This window comes from Cupressus sempervirens, chromosome 5, assembly GCF_028749045.1.
Source record: "Cupressus sempervirens isolate cs-2001-9-10 chromosome 5, ASM2874904v1, whole genome shotgun sequence".
Taxonomy (NCBI): Eukaryota; Viridiplantae; Streptophyta; class Pinopsida; order Cupressales; family Cupressaceae; genus Cupressus; species Cupressus sempervirens.
The window spans coordinates 456,834,408-456,852,282 of record NC_143122.1 but is presented as its reverse complement, the minus strand read 5'-3'; the positions used below and the strand labels follow the sequence as shown (position 1 = coordinate 456,852,282).

The window sequence follows — 17,875 nt, the reverse complement described above, 5'->3', positions numbered from 1 at the left end:
AAATCATTGACCCATGTTTTATGAGTAGTGATTCAACATAAATCCATCTCTCATGAGAATAAATGGAACACTTAGCACTCATTCGATATAGGTGATGCTCACAAGGGTGAAGCACCAAGACTTCCCGAGAGGTCACCCATCCTAGTACTACTCCAGCCTGAGCGCACTTAACTATGGAGTTTCCTCCATGGTTAAACTCAAAGCTTGCAACCCCATTTGCAAAACCTTCACCAAGTGTTGTGCCTTATGAACCATTCATTAGAAAGCCCCTTAAGCTCATCAATTGATAAGTAGGAGATAATTTCCACAGCAGGTCATATTGTGATATTGCTATCAGGATTTAACTGTGTGATTTTGAGTCAAACCCATTGACCCATGTTTTATGAGTAGTGATTCAACATGAATTCATCTTTCATGAGAATAAATGGAACACTTAGCACTCATTGGATCTAGGTGATGCTCACTGGGGTGAAGCACCGAGACTTCCCGAGAGGTCACCCATCCCAATACTACTCCAGCCTGAGCGTGCTTCACCCCTGTGAGCATCACCTAGATCCAATGAGTGTTAAGTGTTCCATTTATTCTCATGAGAGATGGATTCATGTTGAATCACTACTCATAAAACATGGGTCAATGAGTTTGACTCAAAATCACACAGTTAAATCCTGATAGCAATATCACAATATGACCTGTTGTGGAAATTATCTCCTACTTATCAATTGATGAGTTTAAGGGGCTTTCTAATGAATGGTTCATAAGACACAACACTTGGTGAAGGTTTTGCAAATGGGGTTGCAAGCTTTGAGTTTAACCATGGAGGAAACTCCGTAGTTAAGTGCGCTCAGGCTGGAGTAGTACTGGGATGGGTGACCTTAACCTCCCGGAAAGTCCCAGTGCTTCACCCCTGTGAGCATCACCTAGATCTAATGAGTGCTAAGTGTTCCATTTATTCTCATGCGAGATGGATTCATGTTGAATCACTACTCATAAAATATAGGTCAATGAGTTTGACTCAAAATCACACAGTTAAAATCCTGATAGCAATATGACAATATGAACTGCTGTAGAAATTATCTCCTACTTATTAAATAACATATGCCAACTAATTTATTTTTCCTAATAATTTATATAAAAATAATACTTAAGATTTCTGTCCACATATTCTTTATAGATTTTATCTATAAGATACATGACGCTATTTTAACTTCTCTTTGAACATAAAGAACAGTCTACGTATCTTTAAGAAACCAGAAACAGAGAAAGATCATGATTCTGTTCCACTTTGCTTGAGAATGAATGGCAATACAATGCCATCCCTGGCCAATCTCAAGCTCAATTTGAGGACGCTAAACATTCTGCTAACTACAAACACAAGCAGCCCTCCCACAGAATCCATTACGCACCTATTGCACACCTGCATTGCGAAGAATTCACCTTCAGAAGCTAAGCAGATCCAATCTCACATCGATGATAACGATGGCGGATTTACATTTGCCACACGTACGTTCCTACAAAATACTCTTCTCAACATGTACGATAAGTGCGGGAGTTTGCTGGATGCTTGTAGCATTTTCTACCAAATGACTGAAACAGACGTTTGCTCATGGAATATGATAATTGCAGCTTACCATAGGCATAAACTTCCAGTGCAGGCATTCACACTGTTGCAACAAATGCAACATACAGGTGTCCAACCTAATCAGTTCACCTTCTCCACAATTCTCCCATTATGTGCCAGCGTGTTATCCATAAAACATGGTTTGCAGGTTCATGGAAAAACCGTAAGATGCGGGTTTCAGTCGGAAATTACTGTGATGAATTCTCTGATAGACATGCATGCAAAATGCGGGGAAATTCAGAAAGCACGGGAATTGTTTGACAAAGTGCCTCACAAAAATGAGGTCTCCTGGAATACAATGATTGCGGGATATTCCCAAAATGGTGTTCTGGACGAAGCTTTAAGACTTCTCAAAGAAATGCCCCAACAAAATATTGTCTCATGGACTGCAATTATTGCTGGATGTGCACGATATGGATTTGTGGAAGATGCACTGGAGATTTTTAATCAAATGCAATCGGCAGGTGTAAAGCCAAATTCATCAACCTTTCTCAGCATCCTCCCAGTGTGTGCCAAAAATGGAGCTGTGAAACAAGGTATGGAAAGCCATCAAAAAATAATAGAATTTGGATTTTGGTCCGATCTTAAAGTTGCCACTGCTCTTATAGACATGTATGCAAAATGTGGAAGCATACGGAAGGCCCGCGATTTGTTTAACTCAATGCTTAAACGAGATGTCGTCTCATGGAATGCTATCATCGCTGGATATTTACAACTTGGTATTTTGGATGAGGCTTTATCGCTTTTTGATGAAATGCCTCAACGAAATGTGATCTCATGGACTGCAATCATTGCTGGATACGCACAAAATGGGCTTGATGTAAAATCCTTCGAGACTTTTAAACAAATGCAATTAGCCGGTATAAAGCCAAATTCATCAACCTTTGCCAGCATCCTTCCAGCTTGTGCTAAATTTGGAGACTTGGAACTCGGTATGGAAATCCATAGAAAAGTAATCGAAATGGGATATTTGTCAGATGTTATTGTTGTAACTGCTCTGGTAGATATGTACGCAAAATGTGGGAGTATTCGGGAGGAACAACAAGAAGATGTAGTCTTTAGCAACGTGAAGACAGCAGGATATGCACAAAATAACTTTCTTGACAAGGCTTTAAAGCTTTTCAAAGAAATGGCTCAACAAAATGTGGTCTCTTGGACTGCAATCATTGCTGGATATACACAAAATGGGCTTGTGGAAAAAGCGTTGGAGACTTTTAAGCAAATGCAATTGGCAGGCGTAAAGTCAGACTCTTCAACTTATGCAAGTATCCTCCCAACTTGTGTCAAACTGGAAGCCTTAGGTTACGGTATGGAGATCCATCAAAAAATAATTGAAAGTGGTATTTTGTCAGATGTAGTCTCAAATGCTTTGATAGGCATGTATGCAAAATGTGGAAGCATACAAAAAGCCTGCAATTTGTTTGACAAGATGTCTCAGCAAGATGTGGTCTCGTGGAATGCAATTATTACTGGATTTGCACAAAATGGGCTTACTGATAAAGCCTTGGAGAGCTATAAGAAATTGCAATTGGCAAGTCTAACTCCAGACTCTTCAACATTTACCAGCATCCTGCCATCTTGTGCCAAACTTGGAACTTTGGAACAGGGTATGGAGATACATCAAAAAATAATCAAAAGTGGATTTTTGGCAGATATGGTTGTGAATGCCCTTATAGGCATGTATGCAAAATGTGGGAGCATACAAAAGGCACGGGAATTGTTTGGCAAAATGGATCACCCAGGCAAAGTCTCATGGAATGCAATGATTGCAGGATATGCAATGCATGGCTATGGCAAGGATGCCCTTAAACTCTTTGAACTAATGGAGCTTTCTGGATCCCGTCCCAACCATGTAAGCTTTGTTAGTGTCTTATTTGCATGCAGTCATGCAGGTATAATCAATGAAGGCTGTAGATACTTCAATTTGATGAGTCACTCTTATTGCATTGTGCCTACAATTGATCATTATGTATGCGTGATTGACCTTCTGGGCCGTGCTGGCTACCTTGAGGAAGCCCTTAACTTCATTATTAAAATGCCAATAAGACATGATACAGTTGCATGGAAGTGTTTGCTTGGTGCATGTAGATCACATAAGAATATCAAGCTAGGAGAATTTGTGGCAACACTCTTGTTTGAGTTGGATGCTGAAAATGATGCGCCTTATGTGCTTCTGTCAAACATTTATGCAGAATTGGGAAGCTGGGGTTCCTTTCGAAAGGTAAGGAATTTAATGAAAGATAGAGGTATTAAAAAGAACCCTGGTTGTAGTTGGATTGAAGTCCATAAAATGGTACATGTTTTTTGTGTGGGAGACAGATCACACCCGCAAACAGAGGAGGTCTATGCAAAGCTGGAGAAATTGTCTTGGGAAATGAAAGCTGCAGGGTATAATACAGATATGGGGTATGCATTAAATGATGTGGAGGAGGAGGAAAAGGAATTACTCCTTTGTCACCACAGTGAGAAATTGGCAATTGCATTCGGTTTGTTAAACACATTCCCTGGAACAACTATTAGAATTGTCAAGAACCTTAGAGTTTGTAATGACTGCCACACTGCAATCAAATTTATCTCCAAAGTTGCTGGACGGGAAATTATTGTGAGAGATGCAAACCGTTTCCATCATTACAAACTTGGGCTATGCTCCTGTGGAGATTATTGGTGATGATAAGTGAAGCAAGTTATAGCCCAGGATTTTCCTTCCGGTGAAGCACATGGTGTCAGATAAGCAACAGCATAAAGGAATCAGGTTGTTCTCTGTTTTTGAAGTTTCGTTTGTGTATTACGATATCTAGATCAGACTTTTGCCTTGATGAAATGATATTGTATAATATGCATCACTTCTGAAATAAATTATGGGTTTTTACTATTTTATTAAAGGTTTTATAGTGCTACAGGATCATGTCATTGAACAGTATTTCAGGAAGTTCATGTGAAATGAACTGACAACTTGGACAAGGAGGCAGAGCAAATAGAGAAACAATAAGTAATAGTACGATATGGAAAGCTGCTAAGCCATGAGACAATGTGTGAGAAGGGACTAAAAGTGGGATCAAACAAATGTTTGCTTGGGTACAATGGGGTGAGAATGTATTGATCAGTATGTCCTCTTACAGTTGCTCTTTTATATGGATTTTTTGTCTAGATTTGTTCATTTCTCTTGTTCCTTTGTTAGCTAGACTATTTAGGCCTGAATTTTATGTAGGAAATCATATATGCAAATAATATATTTCATTGAGGTGGATTTGTATTGTTTATGGGCATCTAAACAGATCTTTTGTGCATTAACAGCTAAATTCTGGTGTTCAATTATGGTAATTCAGATCATTCATGTAATGTCCCCATCTTTTTAGCAACTCGGTGGAGTTCTTAGCCTTTACGTTCTCCAAAGGCTAAGTGGAGAAATAAGAAATTGATTAAATTAATTTATTATAAAGTCATTAAATAAATTAAAATTAAAAGATGACTTTATATTTAATTAATTTAATTTTTTAGAAGCACAATTAATTATTGTATTGCAAGGGAGAAGCTTCTAGAAAGTGCATTAATTATTGGAAAGGGGGAAGCCTCTAGTAATTTAATTTTCTAGAAACACAATTAATTATTATATTCCAAGGGAGAATCTTCTAGAGAGTGCATTATTGGAAAGGGGGAATCTTCTAGAGAATGCAATTAATTAAATATTTTATTTCCTTCTAGAAGGGTGAAGGAAAAGTATAAATAGAGGTGGAAGCTTCATTGTTTAGCATCCGATTATTCTAAATTGCATTTGATAAGAACTTGGATGTGTGAATTACAGATCTGGTCTTGGCATGAGAGGACATCTATCCTCTCTTGTGACATTCTAAACGGCATTCCCTTGGGGTTTGGCCATTGGAATTCATTGCTATCAACTCATTAACAGGCAGCTTGGACGCATTTCCAGCTACAGGCAGATTGGGTGTAATTAGTGAGTTGAAGAGTTTGTTATGTATTTGATTTTATGATGCCGGAGTAATTAGTGAGTTTGCTATGTATTTAATTTTATAAGTTTGAGAACTAATATTATTTCAGCAGTGGTTCAATCTTCAGTTTGCATAAATTCCTTCTTGTTCATGTTAGATGGTTTTAAAATCAATGCAAAAACATCAGAATCTTTATCAGCTGTTGGTTCAGTTCTTGGGCATTTCCAGGGTGCCCATTACAATTCATTTGAGAGATGAGCAGTAACAAGCTCACTGGGCTTTAACTTCTATCTTTATAATTTATTTAAGCCTGATTCGTAATATTATATGAATATGGATTGGAAAATTTCATCTAATTGTGGATTTAGATAATTATTAGTGTTGTTAGCCAAGTAACCCATGGCTTGGAATTTTTGTTTTTGTACAGTAGTGAGTTAGATTGGACAAAGATTTGCAGACCACCTCCATTCAGACAGTTTAATTGTTCCTGCAGTCTGTTAATATTCAACTTATATCTTTATAATTTATTTAAACCTGATTCATAATATTATATGAATATGGATTGGAAATTTTCATCTAATTGTGGATTTAGATAAATATTAGTGTTGTTAGCCAAGTAACCCATGCTTGGAATTTTTGTTTTTGTACAGAAGCGAGTTAGATTGGATAAAGATTTGCAGACCACCTCCATTCAAACAGTTTAATTGTTCCTGTAGTCTGTTAATATTCATAGTAGATGCTCTAATCATCCCCTCACTTCTTCAAACGGTCATTCATTTTTCTTGTCTGTTTTCTCCTTCCTTGTTCAGTAAGTTGGCATGTCTACTTAGAGCTGCAGAATATACTGCTAAATCTGCATCAATCTCATAATCATGAGTGCAATTAGAAAGGGATTATTATCTGCTAGGCAACAAATGTTGATATACCTACCAAAAATATCAGCACCACCTAAAAACGGCTATCTGCTAATCGTGTTAAAAAAAATTCTTAAATCAGGCAATTTTTCCTTACTTTGAAGTGGTGGCACCCACATTATCAGGGTCTCATATAGATTTCTAGGTAGTTGGCAATAGGTGTAACCTACCTCGTCTAAGAGACAACCAAAATACCTTTTGCCTTCACTTTTCTTTGAATGACTCCGAGGCAACTAACTTTCCTCGTCTCTTTTTCAAGCAATTCCACCAGAGGCTAAATCCTATGATGTCAAGTTCATCCAAACTGGACGTCGGACCAGCCATGGTTCAAACTGGTCTGTTGTACTGGTCCAGTCAGTCTATGGGTTTCGGCAAGGTCCATGCCACACAGGTTTGGTTTGAACCAGACCACAGACTGGTTGGACCACCTCCAAATCTAGCGAACAGACATGGAACTCACACAAACTGGGGCCTATGGATGGTGGCAATTTTTTATTTTTGTTGCAAATTTAATAATTTTTTGACATCCACAACCCTAAAAAGTGAATTTGAAAGGTTTATGTTGACTTCTACCTCCCATTTGTAGTGTGCAAATAGGCTATTTTGTCTTGAGCTAGACGAAATAGGTGGTTGAGCAAGAGTTTAGTTGTGCAAGGAGTTGGAAGATTGATTTGTGGATCTTCTTCAAGTGTTTGTGCCTTGTTCCTACACCTTTGCAAGCTTACAATGAGTGGAAAAGTTAAGTTTTTGTTCCATTTGCTTTGGTTTTTATTAAAGTTATTATTTTATTTTTCATTTGTCTTTCATTGTCCATAGAATCTAGTTATTTTCTTTTGAATTTTTCATTCTTTTACTTTTAGATTGAATATTTATACAATTTCTTGCCACAGAAAAAGGAACTACAATGACATCTACCTCTTCTTCCATAGGAAATACTGAACAAAGAATATAACCCCTTTCTGATTCTCCTTTCTAGAAACATGTTGATATTGTTAAGACTCCTTTCAGAAGGTGGCATTCCATTGGGAATGTTGGGCTTGTGATGTAGAAAGAAATAGTTCATATTATTGTGTGGTAGGCCATTTGTGTGGAATACTTGAAAGAGGAGTCATGAAATGCCCTAGAAAAAATTGCACATATAGCAAATGCATTAGTATTAAAATATATTGTAGAGCATGATGCAACACAACCATTGGCAGTAAAAGTAATAAAAAAAAGCAAAGGGAATGCAACACCTCTACAAATGTTGTGATAGAAGATCACCCCTTCTATACCACCTCAACTAGCCTTGATACTAAAAGTGAAGCACCCCTTACACACAAAAGAAAAGGACCATTGGATACTGCTTTTCAAAATGAGAGTTAGGAAATTGCTAACATTGATGTGGCAAGATGCTTGTTTGCAAATGGCTACCTTTTAGTGTTGTTCGCTCTCAATATTGAAAAAGATGTTGAAAATTGTCAATGAAGCTCAAAGAGGGTATAAGAGCCACGGTTATGAGAGAGTGTGAACCACCTTGTTGGATAAAGAGGTCAAGGGGATTGATGATCAATTGAAGCCCATAAAGGATTCATGGATTGAGACTAGGGTATTGATTATTTCAAATAGGCAGAAAGATCCAAGAAATCATCCCTTGATCAATCTCATGATAGCGTCCCTAATGTAGTACAAGGCAGGAGAATCCCCAAAAGAGATGTCTCAGTCCCTAGCAAATAACCACACAGTGGAAAATAACGTTAACATAGAGATTTTGATTGAAAACAATGTCAATTCTCATAATAGAATCATAAGATTTACATCCAACATGCCCGGTTGTAAGGCCTTCCGGATTATGGCCAAATAAATCAGCAATTACAATAGCAGTTCTGTAAGACCTCATGAGATCCAACTCCTAGCTATCCTAGACCCACAATCTAGTAGAATCCTCAAGAAGAATCTAAACTTGTGCTTGCAAGCCACCAAGCAATCTTCTTGTTTTTCCAAGCTCACCCTTAGCTATTAGCTCTGCTAAAGTTCGCTCCTCTCAACTAATCCATCTTCTCCATGCTCCCATTGAATGACTCTAGACATCACAAGATCCTCTACTTATACTAAATCAAGCCACAGGTCATCGTAGCAAGTTACATTAAATAAATACTCACATTAAATAAACACTCAAGCCACAAGTCGGCCCGATAGACTAAATTAAATACATACTTAGGACAAGCCCCAAGTTTACAATGCATAACTAACTCATATGACAACATAACATAATGCGGCCTTAGGCATAGGTCCACGTGCCATCTAATGATTCAAACCTAAGAGCGTACATGCCAACTCCCTCGAATCAAAGCTCAGGAATACAATCTCCAAAACCTATCAGTAAATCAGGAACATGTTACTAGCAGCCACCAAAATGGCTTTAACTCCAACACAATTACTCCAAACTTTATGCGCACTTAGGACAAGGTTCCCCAATATGCCTCACACATCCAATTACTCCAAACTTTATAACTTATAATAGGGTATATCATTCCATAGTGGATGGAAGATTTACTGTGGCTTTGAGTTTGGACACGCTCAGCTTGGGGCTCCCTCAGATTTTTAATCCATATTGGGATTCTCATGCCCCAACACGACCGATTTACTCCTCCCCCTATGCACACTCCCTACCCACTAGGAACATACTTAATTTTTGACGTGGATGGAAGATTTACTGTGGTTTTGAGTTTGGACACGCTCAGCTTGGGGCTCCCTTAGATCTTTTAATTCATATTGGGATTTTTGCGCCCCAACGCGACCGATTTATTCCTCCCCTTGTGCACACACCCTACCCACTAGGAACATGTTTAATTTTAACATGGATGGAAGATTTATTGCAGCTCTAAGTTTGGACATGCTCAGCTTGGGGCTCCCTCAAATCTTTTAATCCATATTGGGATTTTCGCACCCCAACGCGACCGATTTACTCCTCCTGCGCACACTCCCTATCCAACTCCAAGGATAACACAATAGTTCTTATATATTCAACCATGAATTGTCAATAGTATTATCCACCCATCTTACTCAATATAATTTAACATAAAAAATAGATCCTTCAAATACAATATATATTAAATGTATACTTTGACATATATAATAGACCTTCTATTTATATATTTCAATCTATGCCCCTCAAACATATTATTTCATTATCAAATATTTAACTTTGATAAAGGATTTCCTTTTCAAATAGTGAGTAGCCCTTCTTGTGTCCTTCTGAAGGAACAAATTCCTTCTTTGAATTGAAACTTGTGTTTCCTCCACCTGCTTCAATATGAGTTGCTTGAATATATACTTCATCAAAGTTAGAAAGACTAAACATCAATATCGTATGCTTCAAATACGAATGCATTCCACCTATATACTTTAATAAAGTATCTTGCGTGTAAAGAGGAATTCCAAGAGTTAATGCCTTCTTCCTAAACACTTGTGTATACTCTTGTACTGACTGTCCTTTACCTTGCCTTAGATTTTGCCAATCCATAATGGCTTGTTGCATATAACCCAATAGATAAAACTATTTCTTCAAAGTAGAAGTAAATTCATACCAAGATGAAATGATTTTACCATGTGTAGCAAGATCATCTTGGATTTTACTCTCCCACTAGACTAATGCGGTACCTCCCATTCTGAGAGTAGCTAGCTGGATTATGGAAGAATCATCCAAAATCTTCTGAACCCTGCAATACACTTCAATCTGCTTAAGCCAATTATCCAATTTCTCTGCATCAAATTCACCACTATATACAAGCAAATCAAACTTAACATCTAGTTTTAACAAAGGCACATTAACTTTGTCAGGTTTCTTTGAAGAATAAGTAAACAAAAAAGATGAAGAAGACAAAGAAGATGATGAAGATGGGGATGGAGGTTTAGGGGGGTCACTACCACCTCCTACTCCTTTACCTTTCGCATCTTCTGATGAGGATTTTGCTTCCTCCTTCTTCTTAGCTTTATTCGCTTTCCTCAACTGTCGTTCATGTCTCTCTTGGAGAAGAATGTTGACCAAAGTCTTTAATTCCACAAAAGATCTTTGGAACGCTTTTGCATCAAACTCAAGAACATGTTGTTCAGATTCCATTTCTGATCAAGGAAAAGTCCTTCTTTTACCAATTTCTATATTGAACTCTTCAAGTTCACCTTCTCCTTGTTTCAACTTCAACTTGGTTAACATTCACCACCTGCAATTTCTCTGCAAAAACAGGCTCTGATACCAAACTTGATCTGTAAACAAGGATTTACAATTTTTTAACTTAATCCAAATTACAGATTTAATTCCCGATCCTTGTAGTAAATGCGTGGTTATGTATCTTAAACTGTTGAAATTACAAGAAGATTTATGCTTTAAACACTTAAAATTAACAATTTGTTTAATAACATAAAATAAAGAACATAACCAAAAAAATAAATGAGAGAAATAAGAAAGAGATAGAAGAGACGCAAGAGACACAAACAATTTGATATCGGAGTTCGTCTAATTAGGACTACGTCTCTGGGTCCACTTCCCAATCTGGGGACCGCTTTATTAAACTTGCCAAGCAAAATTGCCTTGTTACAAATTCCAAGCTCCAAGCCTTCACAAGATTTCTCTCACAGTCTCTCTCCTTTACAATTTTTGGTGTATACAAAGATCTCCAAAAAAAATTACTTCCATGTCAATGAATTTCCCATCCTACACTACCCCTTTTATACAAGAAAATTGCTCAAATTGGTATAAAACCGATTGACTTTACAAAATCACCTTATCTCTCCATTTTTACATATAAAATCCTGAAAAAATCTCCCCTTTACAAATACAATAAATCTCATTTAACGTGAACCTCCCAATTTTTTTTTGAAAACAATATTTTATTTAGCCTTTTATGGAGGTTATCCGTGCTTTTACATTTGAGAATTTATCTTTGTATTAAATAAGGGTTTTTGTCCCTTTATTAATAGGGGAAGGAGATTTAATAGCCCTTAATATTCTCCTAATAAAATGGGCTTATAAAACTTTATGTTTAGGGGAATAAAATCTTGTTTGAAGCTTTATGTATATGGAGGGATTTTCCTTTTATCATAAGGAATGGTAAGGCAAGAGGATTTTAAGGCATGGGTTAAGGAATTAAATCCCACTAAATTCTCCTTAATTTATTATTTTAAACCATTTTTTTTTTCCTTTACTAGTTATGGTTTAATCCATATTTATGCTAACTCAATAATCTTGCCATGTCATGTGCCATGTGTTCTACCAAGTGCCACATTTTGGTGATGCCACATCATCATTTTGACCAAAACTTTGATTGGTCATAACTTCCACATACGGACTTGGATTTGGTCTATTCAAAATGCGTTAGAAAGCTCTCGACAAGCTCTTTCTTTGACCACTTTTGATGACTTTGAATTTTGACCGCCTTTTTTTTTAGCTCTTCATAGCATAGTTCCAAAAATCGCCATGAAATCGCCGAAATCGCGATAAGATTCATGGCTCCCGATTTTTTTGGAATCGGAAATCGCTGGTGGCGATTTTTTCTTGTGAATCGCCTGAATCGCCAAAATCGGCGATTCATGGCAAAAATCGCCAAAATCGCCATCGTGAATCTCCAGAAATCGGTCGCGGCAGCAAGGATAGAAAGTTCAATTTTTTAAAAAAAACACATGTTTTATTTTCTTTCTAAGTTGACTTTCCTCTTTGTTATAACCCTAAAGAGCCTTCTATTTGCTTAGTATGAGTAGAAGAGAGGAAGAGTGAGAGAGAAGAAGAGAAAAGAGAATCCATAGGTTTCCAACCGGCAAGAAGGAAGAGCACCAAAGAGATCAGACGTCCATTTGGGGAGGCCATAAATTGCATTGGGAGCATTAAGGAGTCAATATCAACACTCCTCAACTCATTTGCAAGAGTTAAGTGTTGGTTTTTTTTTGCATGTTAGTGTAGTATGCATTTTTTGTTAAATTTTTTTAGTGTTCATTTGCAAATCTTGAATGTTTTTTATTTTTAGTTTTACTAAATTGCAAACTAGGGTTTGTTGTTTTGTAATTTTTGTTTATTAGTTGCAAACTTTGATTTTTTACATGAATTTTTTTATTGCAGCAGCCCTTTGCTTTCATTTTCCAATTTCCACAATGGGTAAAAAAGATGAATGCTGGAAATATAATGAAGAGTTTCCTGGGAGAACCAAATATCAAACAAAATGTATATTTTGCAAAGAAAAAATAAATTCGGGAGGTATCTATAGATTGAAATACCACATTGCTGGCATACTTGGCCATGATGTCACAGTTTGCACTCAACAAACCGCTGAGGCAAAACGCTCTTGTTTAGTGGCATTAGAAAAAATTGAACAAGACAAGTTGACTAAGAAAATGCAACTTGAAGGGTTAAGAGGTATTGGCTCCCATGCTCCCACATCCGCAACCACATCTACATCTGCAAGTGCATCTGCATCAGCTTCCGCATTCGTAGGTTGTGTTGGAGAGGGTTCTTCTAGGCCTCCTTTTCATCCTAGTGCTAGTGCTCATGTGAGTGTTAGTGGTAGTCAGTCTCATACTGAGACAGAGTCCAACACCAACCTATTGCGGCCTAGAGTGCGGAAAAGCAGAATGGATAGTTACTTTGTGCCCCGCACTACTCCTGGCTCCCAACCCACGCTTGAGGGCATGGGTTTGAACAAGGAGATTCATGATGCTGCCAGAAAAGAGATTTGCAAATTCTGGTACTTTTGCAACATTCCATTTATTGCAGCCAGGTAATTGATTCTTTTTTCTTTGTTATCTTCAAAGTTAAAGTTAAAAGTAAAAGTAAAACTTTAATTATATCTACTTGTTTTATGATTTTAGTTTTTGACATCTAAATTTCTAATCAATATCATTATCTATTTGTGACAGGACTCCTTATTGGCAGAACATGATAGATGCAGTTACCATTTGTGGTCTGGGGTTTAAAGCCCCAACTGAGGCTGAGTTGAGTGGATACCTCCTGGAGGAAATGGTTGAGGATATGAGGCATGAGCTTGAGGACAACCGAAAGGAGTGGATCGAAAAGGGTTGCACCATCATGACTGATGGTTGGACAGATAGGAGGGGAAGAACACTCCTCAATTTTCTTGTATCCTGTGGAGGTGATTGATCATTCTACTTTCCTACATACATAATTTTGAATCGTGATTGACTATTTCAAATTTTGATTTGTTGATTGCTAATAGTAATTATAATTCGTTGTTTTGTTACTTGTAGGATATACCATGTTCCTCAAATCCATTGATGCTTCTGCTCATGTAAAAAATGCCACATACTTATTTGAGGTTATTGAGGAAGTTATAGCAGAGGTGGGGGAACAACATGTGGTGCAAGTGGTGACGGATAATGCAGCAAGTTATGTTGCTGCAGGTAAACTTTTAACTTTTTAAGTTTTGAAAATAAATTTATTTGAATTTTGAACTTTTTCTAATTCTAACTTAGAATTTCTAAGTTTCCTAAGTTCTAACATGTTTGAAATTTGAATTTCTAATTATCTTAAAATTGTTGTAGGCAAACTTTTGATGGAGAGGCACCCCACCATATTTTGGTCCCCTTGTGCAGCACACTGCCTTGACCTCATGTTGGAGGAAATTGGCAAACTTGAGTGGGTCAAGTCATGTGTGGAAAGGGCAAAAAACATATGTAAGTTTATTTATAATCATTCATTTGTCCTTAGCACAATGAGGAAGTACACAGGAGACAAAGAGTTAGCTCGTCCAGGGATCACGAGGTTTGCCTCGAATTTCATCACCTTGCAGTCCTTGTTGACATCAAGGGATGATTTGAGGAGCATGTTTGTTGGGCGGGAGTGGATTTCATCTTCCTATGCTACGACCACTGCAGGGATAGATGTGGTGGATTGCATATTTGATGATGATGGTTTTTGGAAACCTGCTAGAGAAATACTTAAGGTAATTTTATTGCAATTTAACATTTAATATTTTACAGTTTACTATGCTAATTGTTTAATGATTTAGTTTACCTTATATTATTGAATTATTCTATGTTTAAGTTTTGACTCAAATTTTTGTTTTACTTTATATGTAGGCCACTGAGCCTCTTGTATCTCTCCTACGAACTGCTGATGGGGAGAAACCCTCTATGGACTACATATATGAGGGCATGGATAGGGCCAAGGAGGCCATTAGAGCTCAGTATGCAGGAGTGCAGGAGAAGTATGCCCCTATTTGGGACATCATTGATAGGAGATGGCAGAATCAGCTCCACAGACCCATCCATGCACCAGCTTACTTTTTGAATTCGGCATTTCGTTTCCGTCCTGACTTCAAGGCAGATGAGGAGGTTCTCACCGGATTATATACAGTGATCCAGAGGTTGAGTACTGATGAGGATAGCAGTGCTGCAATTATTGAGCTTGATAAGTTCAATAATAAAGAAGGGCCACTTTTCTCTAGCAGGGTAGCCATAGATGCTCGGGAAACAATACAGCTAGGTAAAAATTAAATAATATATTCAATGTTCATGAATCTAGATTCTAAACTTAAAGTTGATTATGTAATTTTAGAGTTAACTTGTAATTTGTAATTTGTAAATGAGACTAATTATTTTTATTTTCCCTTATTTCAGATAGATGGTGGCAAATGTTTGGGGCCACAACCCCAAAACTTCAAAAAATTGCCATTCGTATTCTAAGTCAGCCAAGCAGCGCTTCTGGATGTGAGCGCAGTTGGTCCATGTTCGAGCACATCCACTCGAAGAGGAGAAACAGGTTGACAGTGCAGAGGTTGAATGATCTTGTCTTCGTTCATTACAACCTCCGTCTTAGGATCAGACAGATTTTGGGCACTGACTCCTCTCCGATCATTCTGGAGGAGATTGATCCAGAATCAGAGTGGCTCACAGAGGTTGTAGATCCAGTCTTCACTGAGGAAGACCATGCGTGGATTGACCAGGTGGATATAGAGGCTGAGGCAGCTAGAGCACGTTCTTCAGGCATTGGTAGACGCACACGTGCACGCACAGACACAGGCCCTAGCGACATTCGTGAGCCCATCTTATATGCGGGAGATATGGCTCGACAGTCCTCTAGGACCTACATTAGACGCCTTGCTACTAGGCAAACTGGATACTCAGAGGCTGAGGCTGAGGCTGTAGCCAAGCTTGAGGATGATGTTGAGGATAATGATGACTATGAGCCTGAGGCTTGAGCTGGAGCCTTGTTATTATATTTTGTTTACAGATATTGATACTGAATCATTGATAGACATATGTTTCAAAGTTTCAAACTTTCATGGATCTTCATCTTAGATTCTTACATAAATTTATGATTTGATGTCTTATGGATCATCTTACATACATTCTATGATTTAAATCATTATGATCATTTGATTTCTATTTACTTCAGCTAGCCTACAATTTACATTTTAGATAACATAGTTATGTATGTGATGGATTTTATGTTTCATGTTTATGTATGTTAAGTTTTAACTTCTATTTGATGATGTTATAGTGTGCTTAAGTTATATTCAATAAAGGGTGCATGAAATAAGTTTTAAATTGTTAAAATCTTTAAATTTAAAGGGTTTTTTCAAATTTGCTGATTCATCGCCGATTCATTGCCGATTCATTGCCGATTCACGATTCGATTCGGCCTTGCCGATTCCGATCCGATTCCGATTCACGTTTCTTTGCTTCATAGTGATGCTAAATTTAAGAGATTCTAGGACTGTGAAAATTTTAGGCGTTTTTGGATCCACCTAGATCAAATACTTACTATCCTTGCTTCATGAATGCAATCCTTGGTATTTGACTTTTGTTTTGCTGTTGAGAAGTCATTAAGTGTGTTGTGACCCTTGCTGAATGGAAGGTTCATAAGTATGTAATCAGTCATACTTTCATTAGAATAAGTCACCTTTGTCTGATTTTCCTTATGCACACAATCTGCCCCACATACCGAACAATTCTTTTCACAAGAAGATTTTGAATATAACCCGCATTCAAACATTATTACTTCCGTTTTGTCAAGAATCTGATTAATTGAGATACTTGAAAAATTTTCAGGACTAACTTGCAACACGTCCTCCTTATTTGATTGCATCTCATCCTCACATTCTAAATGCAAATATTGATCATAAAATGGGTTGGAAAATGGCTCTTCCTCTGAATATATTGCTCCACATATGCTATGATTTTCATTATTTTCAGAATCATCCTTAGGCATATTATCATAGTGCTGATATATTTGATCTAAAAACTCTTCTTTAAACAATGGACTCAAGAAGGCAAGCTTAGGAATATCCTCATGAGAACCTTCATCTGAAACTTCTTCATGCTGTCCTACTTCACTTTCACAAAATATTATGTTTGGATTCCCCATTATTTCATTGCATAGGGTGTCTAAGATGATTTTGAGATCATTCTTGGATGCATTTTCTTCTTCACAGATGTTCACGTTTTCTTTGAAATCTATATAAGAACTAATTTCTTCATTCTCTTGTGTTAATTCACCATATATGGGATCTGAAAATTCTTTGAAATTGTGTCCAAATTGATCTGTTTCTACACTTAGACCACAATGCACATCTTCAACAAATATATCATCTTTCTAAGGAGTTTATGATCCTTCTGGTTCATTGCTTTCCTCCTCATGAAAGTGATATGGATTTGTTGAGATGAATAGATTTTCTTGTTCATTAAATGTTTCATAGGACACATCAATTTGTTTCTCCTTCATTTGATTTTCTTTGTGTACAAGAAGAAAATTTTTGCCGCCCTTTTCAACATACTTTTGATATTCCATATCTAACAAGATCGAAATCTCATCCACACTAAGAGAATCCTCTTCATCATTTCCATTTGCTTCACAATATAATTCCTTACCGGTCTCATCATGATCAGATTCTTCTTCAATTTCTTCTACATTTGAATCTGAAACATTATTATGTTCTTGTATTACTTTGGCATCCTTTGCTTCATCTTTAATAGCTTGATCCCATATCTGAAGAAGAATCTTTACGTCAAGATCCTTTGGCGAGATTCTCAACCTAACAATTTTTTTTAGAAATTCCATGTAAGGAAGTTTGAAGTTCGACGGAATCTCATGATAAGTGTTCATCACCCTCAAAAACAATTGTGCTGAAGTCTCCCCTTCATATCTTTCTATATTGAAAAAGGCATCAAGTAGAGACATGTCAAGATTCTCTTCCATGTTGTAGCTTTGGTCTTCATATTGTTCATAACACATCTCTTCTTCATGGTGTGCATCATCGAATTCAAATAGGAACCATCATTCAAATTGTTTCCAAGATGAGATGCATTGTGTGGGTAATGGTTCATATGCTTGTTTTGCATTGTCCTTCAATGTTCTGACAAACAACTTTATCACTTGATCTTCTGCATAAATCTCATAATCTTCTATA

General features: G+C 37.1%; 1 protein-coding gene and 1 pseudogene across 7 annotated transcripts in view; both read left to right on the top strand.

Annotated features, from left to right (window-relative positions):
- The first annotated feature begins 1,223 nt into the window (after positions 1–1,223).
- LOC149556748 (pentatricopeptide repeat-containing protein At3g26782, mitochondrial pseudogene) overlaps positions 1,224–17,875 on the top strand; it is a 28,928-nt pseudogene continuing 12,276 nt past the window's right edge. The window contains exons 1-3 of one of the 6 annotated variants that reach the window (XR_016364773.1): positions 1,224–4,370; positions 4,519–4,721; positions 5,421–5,570. The product of XR_016364773.1 is annotated as a pentatricopeptide repeat-containing protein At3g26782, mitochondrial pseudogene, transcript variant X1 (transcript). The remainder of the gene's footprint in view (positions 4,371–4,518; positions 4,722–5,420; positions 5,571–17,875) is intronic. The other 5 variants (XR_016364777.1, XR_016364776.1, XR_016364774.1 and 2 more) reach the window with 5 other exon arrangements.
- On the top strand, positions 12,408–15,831 carry LOC149556750 (uncharacterized). The gene is made up of 6 exons (XM_089785914.1): positions 12,408–13,225; positions 13,365–13,597; positions 13,713–13,865; positions 14,007–14,407; positions 14,544–14,949; positions 15,084–15,831. Exons 1-6 carry the CDS (start codon positions 12,552–12,554, stop codon positions 15,662–15,664), a joined length of 2,448 nt encoding a protein of 815 aa, XP_089642040.1. The 5' UTR covers positions 12,408–12,551; the 3' UTR covers positions 15,665–15,831.

Coding starts and splice junctions, on each gene's coding strand:
- LOC149556750 (XM_089785914.1), top strand. CDS start 12,552: ATGAATTTTTTTATTGCAGCAGCCCTTTGCTTTCATTTTCCAATTTCC. Junction 13,598..13,712: donor TTTTCTTGTATCCTGTGGAG/GTGATTGATCAT, acceptor TGTTACTTGTAG/GATATACCATGTTCCTCAAA. Junction 14,408..14,543: donor CTGCTAGAGAAATACTTAAG/GTAATTTTATTG, acceptor CTTTATATGTAG/GCCACTGAGCCTCTTGTATC.